General features: G+C 47.2%; 3 protein-coding genes across 3 annotated transcripts; 1 reads left to right on the top strand and 2 right to left on the bottom strand.

Moving 5' to 3' along the window:
- The first annotated feature begins 4,300 nt into the window (after positions 1 to 4,300).
- On the top strand, positions 4,301 to 7,120 carry F5Y00DRAFT_232932 (SprT-like family-domain-containing protein). The gene is made up of 2 exons (XM_048007233.1): positions 4,301 to 5,376; positions 5,452 to 7,120. The coding sequence occupies exons 1-2, from the start codon at positions 4,457 to 4,459 to the stop codon at positions 6,830 to 6,832; spliced, it is 2,301 nt and encodes a 766-aa protein (XP_047866170.1). The 5' UTR covers positions 4,301 to 4,456; the 3' UTR covers positions 6,833 to 7,120.
- A 107-nt stretch (positions 7,121 to 7,227) lies between these two features.
- On the bottom strand, positions 7,228 to 8,594 carry F5Y00DRAFT_35226 (Mog1p/PsbP-like protein). The gene is made up of 4 exons (XM_048013524.1): positions 8,419 to 8,594; positions 8,108 to 8,323; positions 7,534 to 8,032; positions 7,228 to 7,445 (listed from the first exon to the last, which is right to left on the bottom strand). The coding sequence occupies exons 1-3, from the start codon at positions 8,493 to 8,495 to the stop codon at positions 7,711 to 7,713; spliced, it is 615 nt and encodes a 204-aa protein (XP_047866169.1). The 5' UTR covers positions 8,496 to 8,594; the 3' UTR covers positions 7,228 to 7,445; positions 7,534 to 7,710.
- Positions 8,595 to 10,104: 1,510 nt separating this feature from the next.
- F5Y00DRAFT_252327 (uncharacterized protein) lies at positions 10,105 to 12,238 on the bottom strand (the record flags this gene model as incomplete). Its single annotated transcript, XM_048009926.1, has 6 exons — positions 10,105 to 10,290; positions 10,345 to 10,737; positions 10,799 to 10,990; positions 11,061 to 11,174; positions 11,243 to 11,910; positions 11,974 to 12,238. 6 exons carry the CDS (start codon positions 12,236 to 12,238, stop codon positions 10,105 to 10,107), a joined length of 1,818 nt encoding a protein of 605 aa, XP_047866168.1.

Here is a 12,238-nt window from a genome sequence, read left to right as displayed (position 1 = left end):
AAACTTGGAAGTGCAAAAGTGAATGTTGACTTCCCAGGTTCCTGGCTACGCGGTAGGTTGACACTAATAGTCGCACAAGCTAGTGCAGTAATTAACGCGATAAGCCCCTGACGGATGCCTAAGGATAAACCGAGGCGTGATCAAAAGCGCGTTTGATTGGCGAATGCGACAAATTCCACCTCGTAATTATCTCCCTTTGCTGAATGGTCGGTGATTTCCGATTGATTCACTTGCAACTCGTGCGCTAAGTTGGCTGTGATAAACGATTGACAGTTATCGACGAGAGTAATAATACTCTTGGTGTCTCCTTTAGAGTTTCCGTTTTTCGCGGACCGTTAAACGAGCGTGCGTTGAATCAACGGAAGGCGGGAGCGAAAGACAAAGAAAGGAATGACCAAGTAGTACCTGACAGTAACGAAAGGACGCTGCTCCTTCTAGGTTCTATGCGTAAAGCGGAATCTCTATTCTCTTTCCTGTTTCTGTAGTTCCTCGCGCTGCCCCCCTGACGTTTTCTACGCAGAGTTGTAGCGGCAAGATGGTACAAAAAGATTGAAATGAGGAAGAAAGAGAGTATGAGAAGATAAGAATTAGAAGTCGAAGGATGAAAGCGAGTGTAAAACAAGTTTTGTCAAGGGCGAAGGGGGGAAAGGGGATTTTGGGACATGGAACTTGGGATCTAGAATCAAGAAAAATGTCAGAAAGGAGAAAAGAGCCAGGGGGATCGGGCAAAGCTTAGCCCAGCCCACTCAGCGATACCCGTGCTTAGTATCGCCCCTTAGCCAGGGTGTGCAACAGTACAATAGGTACGTACACCCAATTACAGTGTGTGTATGGTACATAGTACATGTGCTTGGTACATGATGCACAGTGTTAATGGGTTAGGGCTGCTGGGCAGCAAGGTAACGTACTATGTACCTACATACATACAGGTAGAATAGTTATTTTTCACCCACCGGTGCATCCGGCTGCCAGCCTTTTACTATGTAGCTATTCCTATCACAGTGCATATTCTAGACCAGATCGAGATTGAAACAGGGCATTTTCCTACCCGCAATGGAAAGGTGAGTGGAGGTTGGGATTGAACGTGGCTGTGGACGGAGTCGCTACCTAGAGGCGAGGGTGTGGAACAGGTAATGCAGTCAAGTTTCCTTCTAAAGCAAGGTATCGTGCTATTGATTGCATTGATAGGTCAGGTTGCAATTTGTTAGAGAAGGACGTGGAAGTGCAGAGGACTGGTGGAGTTGGCAGTTGCCAAAACAAGCCGTCCTTGATTCATCATTAGCAGGATTTAGCCCCTTATTGGTGGACTAGAACAGCCATGACAGGGGGGGGTATTACATAGGAGTGGGCTTGTTCTGACCTGTACCTGGTGCTAAAGAGGCTACAGTGTTAAGAAAACTGTAAGGTACAAGTACAAGGTAGTATACACAGGTCCATGTACAGAACCACTCAATCGCTTAAAGCCAGACTTGAATCTTTTTACTTTTTAGTTTGGGCTGCTAGAATTCTTGACAGAATCTTGTCTGTACGCTTAATATTACAGGTGTATGTAGCCATCACATTAAGATCAGAGTTTCAGTTGTCATCTTGTCATCTTGTCATCTGATATTCTTTTTACGGATGGATGATAAAGTTTGGGCTCTGCCATCCTTTATGTAGGTAGGTAGGTATTTTATGAGGTCTCTTTAAATATGCTGCCCGCTCTAGTGTACCGAGCCGGCCGTTAGTCGTCTATTTTCAATCGGCTAGCAAAGCCTAGGTACACAGTAGTATTTCCGACACGAGCAGCTAATGCCGTAGTGTACAGGTACCCTCCATCAGAATAGGTAGCGCCCCACCTCTCCTTTTTATCTTATGCATATTCAATACATGCGGGTATTCTACACTACATAATAGCAACACGATTACAGCTCACCTATCGCCAACAATACCGTCGACGACAGCAGGTCTCGAGGATAAGTTAATATATACGCTCGTTCGTTATCACGAAAATTTTTGGTTTTATCTATATGCGCACTTGGAAATAATATCGTAAAGGATATGACGTCATCTAAGCAATGTGTCACTACTTGATATATTGAGTACAATATATTGAGTACAGCATACGACTTCTAATAAATAGGAGCGCAACTCTTCCTCGATATCTAGGTTGGTATACGCAATTCATTCTCAGTTGATGCAGCCCCGGGGTTGTCAACTACTGTTACCACTGGTAAGAAGAGAAAGAAATCGGATCAATTCTCGAACTCGAACAAACATCGTATTCTGAATTCTCTTCGTAATTCTCTTCGTATTACGTGCCGACGGTGTAACCCACCAATTTTTGCCACTGGCTCTTCTGTCTAACTATATACCTTGTAGTCACTTATCCCTCTCTCGAATACGATCTAAGTTAGGAGAGAGAGATACTGATGGTCTAATACCATCACATATGTATGTATTAACGTAGTATGCAAGACACGTACCAACACAAACTTTGGTGGTGATGATGGTCTTCGGCAGCATTCAATTAAAGAGCCTGACGCGACTCTGACGCCCTAACCATCCTGCCGCCCCCTAATACGGTTATCGAATTGCGCATCTACGAAAATCCGGGCTAGGAAGAATCGGGTACCTATGTATTGAGAATGAGAAGCACAAGCCTTGATTTGAATCCCATCCCATCCCCGTCAACCGAAACGGCTTCTCGTCCGCAGCAAAAGAGTAGCGGTGGCGTCCAATGAAGAGTCCGAAGGAGCACTACAAGGAGCACGAACCACCCAACGCTTACAAATGACGAGCTACGCTATATGCAGGTACCGGCCATTATTCCCTCTTCCGGCTATCGATGACGGAACGCTCAAATTACATACGTGCGCGTACGGTGTTATACACGTAGTGTAATTTTACTATTTCTGCAACAAGATATGCATGATGAGGAACTATCCACGCGTCTAGTTGCCAATGGCGAAGAAGAATAATTCTTACTGGACGAGCTGGAGCTGATAGGCGTGCGGCACAAAGCCCTAGATACTAGTACCGAAAGATTTGAAGACTATCCTTTTTTCGCTTCGATAGATTAGAAGTGCTTGCAGAGGAAAATCTGTAGATCAGCATAAATAAGCATGCGTTATGTACGTAGAGGTACAGATCATACTCCAATACATACAAAAATACATATAAACAGTGTTATGAACAGTGTGGTGATTGTACAATACATATGTAGGAATAAACTAGATAGCAGCTTGGGTGGAAGATTTTCAATCAGCCGAGCGAGCCAGAAATGTCCTCTGTAGTGTAGAGCTCGAAGTCAAGGAACCCCCTGAGAAGAAATAGGATTTATGTACATATAAGCATGTAATAGCAGACCAGTATATGCATAACTAGTAAAAATTAAACTTAATCCACACGCTTCTCGAACGTACAATCTATTCTAAGCTACTTGTTAGACGTGGGTCAATCTCGAGATCGAGCAATGGATGGTCTTATGTAGGATTCCTTTTTCAAATTTCAGGGGCAGAGGACACCAACGCCAGCATCCTAATTGGCTACGCCCCTCAATGCTTGAAGCCGCCAAAAGTAATTATTTTTAGAGGCGCGCCCAAAGCGAGCCAAGGTGCAAGGAAGAATATATAATACATAGACTACAGTACATAGTGTAGGTACCTAGGCAGCTCGACCAGCTTCGGAGTTAGTTAGGTAATAAACGACTTAGATCCGTCTATGAGTGTGTGTTAAAATCAGTTGAAGTCAATTAATTATAAGTCTAAGCAGCAGCAGAGCTTACAAAGCCATGAGTTTACCTATCCAGCAATGCTTGCTTCGACTTTATGTATTGACGAATAAGAAGGCCATTTGCCTGGAAACCAATTAACAGATTACTTAAAGAAATTCCCTCTCAAGGTAAGCTGAAACCAGTCAATCGCACAGCGCTGTATTTCGCGTTTATGCATTTTACATTTCCAATTATACCTATCATGACTACCTATAAATGAGTTCCATTAGTCACTTATATATACAAAGCAATGAGAAGAGGAAGGTGTAAATGATGAATTAATTTATAGCGAATTGACTACCTAGGTAGATAGGAGGTATATTTCCAAAAGTCCATATCCCGAATTGAGTTCTCACCGCCGTACGTTAGATGTATGTACATACGTTGTATGCCTGAAATATTGGAGATGGGAGATTGGAGATTGTACGTACATACAGTGGACCTATCTGCACCTATCAGTGGGAACAGTACAATACGGATTATGTAAAGAGCCTGCTAGGCCTGCTAGGCCAGCACCCCGCGTTGCCTGGCAACCACGACCTATCACCTATCAAACCTTAACCCTAAATCTTATATTGATTCTACATGAGAAAGAAAAACGTTTCTATTATGGAGTAACCAACATTGGAAGCCTAAACCATATATTCGTAATTACTAGTGATACCGCGGCATGATATCGTTAGGGAAGATCGCATCGCAAATATGTTACAAGGTATATTAAGCGATAGTAGCGAGGATGAATTCCCAGAGGTAGACGTGGTTGTCGGTCGGTATCATAAAGTACCAGGAAAGCAGGAGACCAGCGGAAAAAGTACACAGACGACGGCAAAGTCCATTTCACGAACAGAACGTGATGTGCTAGTCAAGTCAAATACAGCAGTGAAATCGACACCTCTTCGACGGCGGAAACTAGGTCAAGGTCAAGGCCAAGGTCAGGTCGTGGATGGATCCCTCTTAAAACCTTGGGATGACAGCGCAACTGCCAAGGAAAAAGGTGGCCGGACGTCAAAGTCAAGGGGCTCTCGTGCTCCTATTCCTATTCAAAGAGCAAACCCCAAACCAGATGTATCCTCTGGGGATACATCAAATCCATTGCCGGCCACGGCTCGGCAAACGGCTTCTCGTACGATATTGTCCAGCACCAAGCCGGTTCTATTGCCAAAGGAAAAGGAGATATCTAATCAAAAGAGCAGACGGAAAGATGGACACGAAGAAAATGAGCAGGTTTCTCGGAAGTTAACCAAAAAACCAATACTTTCGGACGATTCTGAAGAAGAATCAGACACAATACAGGAAATCGTAGAGACAAGTGAAGAGGAAATTTCCGAGTTCGTCTCAATATCCGAATCCGAATCAGATACGTGGAACTCGGACTCAGAACAGTCCTTGACACCACCCACGCGGCGCTCAAGGAGTCCCACCACTCAATGGGCGAAGCCTCAGAGAACGTTGTTCAGAGACCCGGGCAAAAAGGCAGCACCCAGCAACAAACAACCCCAAGCAACCATCGTCGACCCAGGCAAACATTCACCCAAACAACGCGAGCCCAAGAGAAACATTCTTGACTACTTCAAGTCATCCCAACCAGGAGATCTAGAAGACACCTTTCAGAAACTTCACATGTAAGCGACGCCAAAAGTAGTTAGCATCATTGCCGTGGCGCAAACAATACCGATCAATGCTAACCGTCCTTCTAGCTTCAACGAGGACTCCGATTCTGACGAGCCCTCGACTAAAGCAGCTAAGAAACCTGTGCTGGAGCCTATAACGCCTAAGAGGACGCAGAAGACGCTGCCTGCGTCTCCCCTCAAGACACCTAGGATCCCCGCATCGCCCTGGAAACCCGAGCATAAGGAGTTTTGGGATCCAGAGGTGAACTTCGCCTGGATCGACGAGCACTCACCCGAGAAGCCCAAGGCCGATGCACCAGAGAAGGCAATCAAGGCAAAGAAGCAGGGCGCGCCGGAAACGGCCAAACGGAAGCCCGGCACAAGCCCAGCAAAGCAGCTTCGGGATGCGCGGCGTGCCTTCGACGCCTGCAAGGAAGATCTCGCGCGGACCTTCCTCCGCGAATTAGACGAGCGCGTGACGAAGGGCCAGCTAGCACAGCTCACACAGGAGACGGGCGGCTTGCAGATCAAGTGGTCCAACACGCTGCTCACGACAGCCGGACGCGCGCACTGGAAATGCAGAACAGTGTCTACGACGACACGGCACGCCAACGGGACTAGCAGTCAGGGGGCTTCCATGCGTCAGCACAACGCGTCCATCGAACTGGCATCCAAGGTCCTCAGCAACGAGGCAGACCTCTTGAACACAGTCGCGCACGAGTTCTGCCACTTGGCCGTATTCATGCTCGGCGGCCCCAACACTAGCCCCGAGGCCGAACGTGGTATGGGTGAGAAGAAAAAGAAAGCAGCAGCACACGGCCCCGAGTTCAAGGCCTGGGGCGCGCGGTGCGGGGCTATTTTCGGCGACCGCGGTATCCAGGTTACCACGAAGCACAGCTACGAGATTGAGTACAAGTACGTCTGGCGTTGCGGGGACTGTGGCATCGAGGTTAAGAGACACTCGAAGAGCGTGGATACAGAGCGCCAGCGGTGCGGTGGATGTCGTGGACGGCTGGTGCAGATTAAGCCTGTGCCGCGTGGCTCCGGTGCTACTATCAAAACTGGTGCTGGCGCGACGAGTACTCTGGGTAATAGCACCGATGCAGGTGTGAGCGGGAGCGGGAGCGGGAAAGATAGTACCGTCGCCGCTATCGCAACGATACCCAAGAAGAAGAGCGCATGGCAGGAGTTCATGACGAAAGAGGCACGCGTCCTGAGCCAGACGAACCCCGGACTCTCATTCAAGGAACGCATGGCGCTTATATCGATGCGATGGAAAGAGCTGCAGAAAGAAGAAAAGCAGAAGGATAAGAAGGACGGCGGACGAGCAGTAAAGGAGCTGCAGAGCGCTGTCGAGGTCCTAACGATCGACGACGACGACGACGATGAAGGGGGGCAAGAAGAGGGGGACAAACAGCAGGAGGCTGTAGAAGACAAGGCTCGGGGCACTTATGACATCTTCGCGTAGCGCCGAAGTGACACGTTACAGACTGGGGGTGCGCGGCAGACGGGTATATACGCCTGAGGGTTGTACGCGGACGGGTTCTGGCATGGCAGAATGTTATTATCTATCGATCGATCGTTTAGGATAGGTAGACGAGGTGGCCATACAACGCCCCGTATCATAGCGAGAATAATACCTAGGGGTACTAAAGGGCAGTAGCGTTGGCTGGTAGGTAGTTTAGACCGACCGTTTGTCTCGATGACTTGATAAGAATGAGAATTTAATTAAGAGTCTACCTAATCTAAAGACGGGCATATATATATAACAGGGCAATATTGGTAATCTCTTGATTATACGAACCTTGTCACTTATAGTAAAACATACCTAGATTAGCACCCTAACTACATAAATAAATAGTAACGGTCAGTCACAGCTAAGACAGCCCTTAGTTCGTCTTTGAAGCAACATCACGTCTATCCAACCCTAGGCATAGTTAGAGTAATTGAGATATACTATCTATCTAGGCTACATAACTCCCTAGGTACCGGGCGCGAGACAACAATCCCTCCTTATCTACCTAAAGCAATGGCCATGTCATATCCATATCCACTTCCCTACCGCCGAATATGCATGCTACCTGGTCCCTATCCATAAGTACTCGTTCGTGATTCGTATCAAAGCCGAAGCCCAGAGGGGCTGCGGGACAATAGACAAACAAAGGAAACGACGTCCCTCAAAATCCCCCCTTAGCAAAGTCTCGTCATGCTCTCCCCTTCCTGTGATTCCTAGGCACTCTTCCTAATTTAAACCCGGTTAGTCGCATAACAACGCTACTTTGGCAATGTAGGTAGTAGTATATCCCATTCGCAAATCCCATTATTATTTCCCAACTCTTTCGCCGCTTAGACCTCGTTGAAGAGACCCCAGTCCTTAACTTTGAAAGTCTCCCAGATCTTAGCGGCGTAGTCGACCGCGTCGCCGATGAGCTTTCCTTGCCTGCCGAGCTCAAGGTCGACGTCGTCCTCGTCGTACTCGCCGCGGATGTGCGGCACGTTGATGGTGATGAGCAGGTCTGTCTTCTCGCGCTCTAGCCGTACCAGCGTCAGGATGATAGCCGTGAAGTCCGTCTTCTTGACCGGCCGCTGGGGCTTGTCGTCGTCCGTAGGCTTGTCCGGCTTTTGTGTCGTGTGTGTTGCGATCAGCGTATAAGCAGGGATATCGTCGCTGTTGGGAGTGCGATGGCGCGCGTTAGTTAGTCTTTGAAGGGATTGTGGGTGTCGGAAGGAAGGAAGGACGTACTCTAGGCGGGAGAATACAGTGGGTGTGGTATTCCAGACCTTGACGTTCTCGAGGTCTTCCCCTACAAGTTCCTCGAGGTGCGTGGTCAAGGCGCGACCGTCTATCTCGGGACCGCTGCCCGGGCCGCCAACGCGCTCGTTGATATCAAAGATGATGCTGGTGAAGCCATCTTTGTCGATATATGCTTCTTGGTGGTCGGGAACTTGTCTTATGAGGCTGATATATGGATAATCAGACGGTTAGTGTTAGAATATAAAGATAAAGATAAATATATATATATATAGGATACAAGAGAGTATCTGCAAACGTACCTCACGTCAGCGAAGTTAGCTGGGAGGTCGCAGATGAGAGCTCCTCCATATAGCGGGGTACTCTTGTAAGTCGTCATGGTGAGAAGTAGAAGTAGGGTGTTGCGAAAAGAAGATTAAACTTCAAATGTTGGATTCGAATATTGAATGATTAGATGATGGGGATTTAAAGTTAGGTATGTTACTCGGATTTGGTGGGACGTTAGCTATAGTTTAAATATTTGTCAAATCGTCCTTTCTCTGTACGATATCAAACTGACTGACTGATCAACGGCAAGCTAGTTCGCCTATGCCTTGCTGGTTTGCGACTGCCTGCGTAGTGTATACCTATGCTGCATGGTACATGTGCTTGGTGGGGCAGCAGGATGGGCAGCAGATGATGTAACTTGCATCTTTGCGACACATACTTTTAGCGCCTTATTGGCTTATTGGCTTATTGGCCTACCTAAGGTTAGGTTCCTAAGCCTAATTTAGTAACGGCGAATGAAGGCGAGCGATAGTGTATGTACATAGAGAGCAAGTACCTATCTCTCTCATCTTTCTTCCCTTGCCATCAGTTCTTCGCCAAGGTTCTTTTTCTTGTACGACTCATCGAGAACTCTTTGCGCCTTCAACTTATATACGGAGGAGCATATAGTGACTCTTAATACGAACTCTAAGGAATTGACTGCATAGAAAGAGAAATATGAGTCAGGAGTGGTACGATAGAATTGCGGATATACATAGTATTGCTTGATATAGCTGCCTATTCGACAGTTTATGAGTCAGGAGACGAGGAAAGGCGCTAACTGGTTAATAAGAATAACGGAATAAAAGCCTGTAATCATCATAATGAAGACTTTCCTTGGCTCTTGAGTAGTATCGTATAGTATAATCCATGTTAGCTACGCCGTATAGTCTGGGTACTCAGGGGAATTATATATGTATGATACAGTAGTATACGCCGGACCTCTAGGTATAGTCAGTCAATGTACTTCAAACTATATAAAGACCGAAGGATAGCAACTAACTAAGGACATTTGCACAACTCGGCTTCTTCGTAACCTCTTACCACATTCTTTAGACATTAAGTTGCAAGCTTAAAGTTGGTAATCGTTGGGAAGCTCTCATCAAAAGACTTTAATCATTCATAATGTCAACATCGGTTCTTTACAGCTGGAATTGCCATGTATAGAGGTAATCGCCAACTAGACGAGATCACACATATTCATGTACTCTCTTACTTTCATGGCTTCAACCTCATTATCAATTCAGCCATCCGAGGCAGGCTTGCCTGACCTAATTTAACCATTCATTCCACCCTGCCCGTCATCCCAAGACCGCCTCACCGTTGGCAACCTAGTTTGGTTCTTAAGCTTTCATCTAATTCCTTCCATTACCGATCCCACCACCAAATTCCTCCATATAAATAATCATACTCTGTCTTCCCTAGGGGTATCATCGGTAATAGTGAAAGTCTAGAATGCAAATAGATAATATATGAAATGAAAACAAAAGAGGAGCATCTAGGGTATATCGCGATCGACCACCCCACCCCCCCTATGCGCCGTAATTCAAGAATTTGACCGCAATAGTTAACAACCCCAGTTATTAATAATACTGGGGGGTTGGTTAACTTGGTCGCTTCCTCATGCATGTTTATCATAATTTTTCTTGTTAATTATCTCCAAAGGTTTCCAGCCAGACCGCCTAAACGCGGGAAGCTAGGTCCCAAGATTTTGGGGATCGGCTGGACTCCTTTCGGACGGCCCAACCCTTGAGGGCTAGAAGGATAACTTCCCAGGCCATGATCAGACCGACTAATCCCATAGTAACGGTGTAGAAAAACATGGCGTCCAGGTCGTAGTGGATCATCCCCTCAACTGTGTCGTTGGCCTATAGCTCTTGTTAGCTCCTGAAATTTAGTACAGTAACCCAGATATGACTTACGCTTGCCATGAAGATAGTACCCCCTGCAATGAGTCCAAACGCGGTAATAAGCTCGGTCGGAGGTCGAGATGGCAGGATCGAGCGCGGAGGCTTGAGATATAGTAGCACGTATGTAAATCCTCGAGCAAAAGAGGCGCCAGTTAAAAGGTTGCCCCACTGCTTGTGAACCATGCTAGAAACCATGTTGTGCTGCGTGTGCGAGCTCATCATGATACCAAGAAGTAAGATCACGAGCGCCGGAATAGGATTGATGGAGAATTCGTATTCCCTTGGTGCCTGTAAAGCTTCACGTTCCTCATCACTGTAGGCGTGGCTCGGATGCGAGAGAGCTGCATCGTACACCGTAGTATTTAAGAGTTCCCGAATCCGCGTCGACTCAATGAGCATAGCAAGCTGTATAATCCGAATTAGTGCCATCACGCAACGCATATCTGCTAACACGATAATGACTTACCAGGCCACCTCCGATGAAGAGAACCGTAATGGAGATGTGCTCTAGATCCTGAGGGCTGAATTCCTTACCGGCATTGCCAAGATGCTCCAGGAAGATGTTGGTTGAACCGTAAGTGAAGATAAGCGCACCCTCGACGAATTCCGCAGTTGGCCTCCATTTCTGCGAGCTTTGTTTCGGGCGGACGTTCCATGCCTGTGTAATTTTTGTAAGCAACCACCTGATGCTGATCGGTTAATTGGGGGCGGTGTTCGTTCCGACTTACCCAACCCAGCTCACCGAAACTTCCCGACCACCTTCCGAGAGTCAAAATGCCGTACCAGAAAAAGATGCCACCCTTGATCCAATGAGCTAAGCCGCTGAAAATACCGTGACCCTCCTAAATTGAGCGGTTAGCCTACGACCTACGAAATCGTAACCCTAACAAATTCGCTTAGGTCAACTTACAAAGAATCGTCCGAATGTGATAACACCCGTGCACAGAGCAACGTAACCTAGAATGAGAATAGTACGGTCGACGAAGTTGTAGGCAAACATCAAAACTTTCCATGCTCTGGTAGAAATCTTGCCGGCAAATCTAGCGATGAGCGAGTTGGTATTCTTTGAACCTAACACTTTCGCGGGCTTGAAGTGAACCTCTTCCAGATCGTCAAAGTGGATTCGCCGGTCGCTCATCTCAATAGGGGATTCCTGACCCACTACAGTCGACAAGGAGTTACTTCTCAAAGACTCGGTGTTTGGCTCGGTGCCTTGCCCACTATCGTTAGAATGGCGGTATGGGTGAGGGTGAGAGTATAGCGCATCGTTAATGCGTTGGTGCTCAGCCATAGCCTCTGTCGAAACCGGAATGAACGCCTGCTCTTCCTCCTTGCCGTAGCCTTCTGTTCCTTTCCCGCCCATCACGCCTGCGACGCGGCCAACGAGGCTGATAAACACTTGCGCACTGACTACCCAAGTGACCAACCAACCAAGCTTGTGGTGCGCATTGTTGGGATACAGATCGGGTGTGTTCGCGTTGTAGGTAATACCTAGTACGACGCCGAGCGCGTTTGTGACGAGGAAGAGAAATTGGACGGGGAGCGTATACCGGGATCGCGCAATGGAGAACATAACAGCTAAGAGAAACAGTTAGAATCATTATGAACTTGTCCTGGAGTTGCTAAGATGGTCGGTCATACCTAGTGGCAGCATGATTACCCAACCGACGACCATCAGTGCGATATGCGCATATATTTCGACTACGTGCTCTGGATGCGAAAAGTACGTGGGCGTGTACGATTCTGGATCCGGTTTTGGATCCTCTTTACTCATGTCCATACTCATATCCATATCCATATCTGTCGCGCCTTCGTCGCCGTGACCGTGGGCAAGAATCGTAGGAATAGCTCCAGCTATGGCGACGAGCGCCAGCGCCTTAAGCGCAGACTGAGCAGTTGACTTCAT

This window comes from Daldinia vernicosa, assembly GCF_022497035.1.
Source record: "Daldinia vernicosa strain CBS 139.73 unplaced genomic scaffold F5Y00scaffold_15, whole genome shotgun sequence".
NCBI lineage: Eukaryota > Fungi > Ascomycota > Sordariomycetes > Xylariales > Hypoxylaceae > Daldinia > Daldinia vernicosa.
This window is presented reverse-complemented; position numbering and strand designations above follow the sequence as displayed.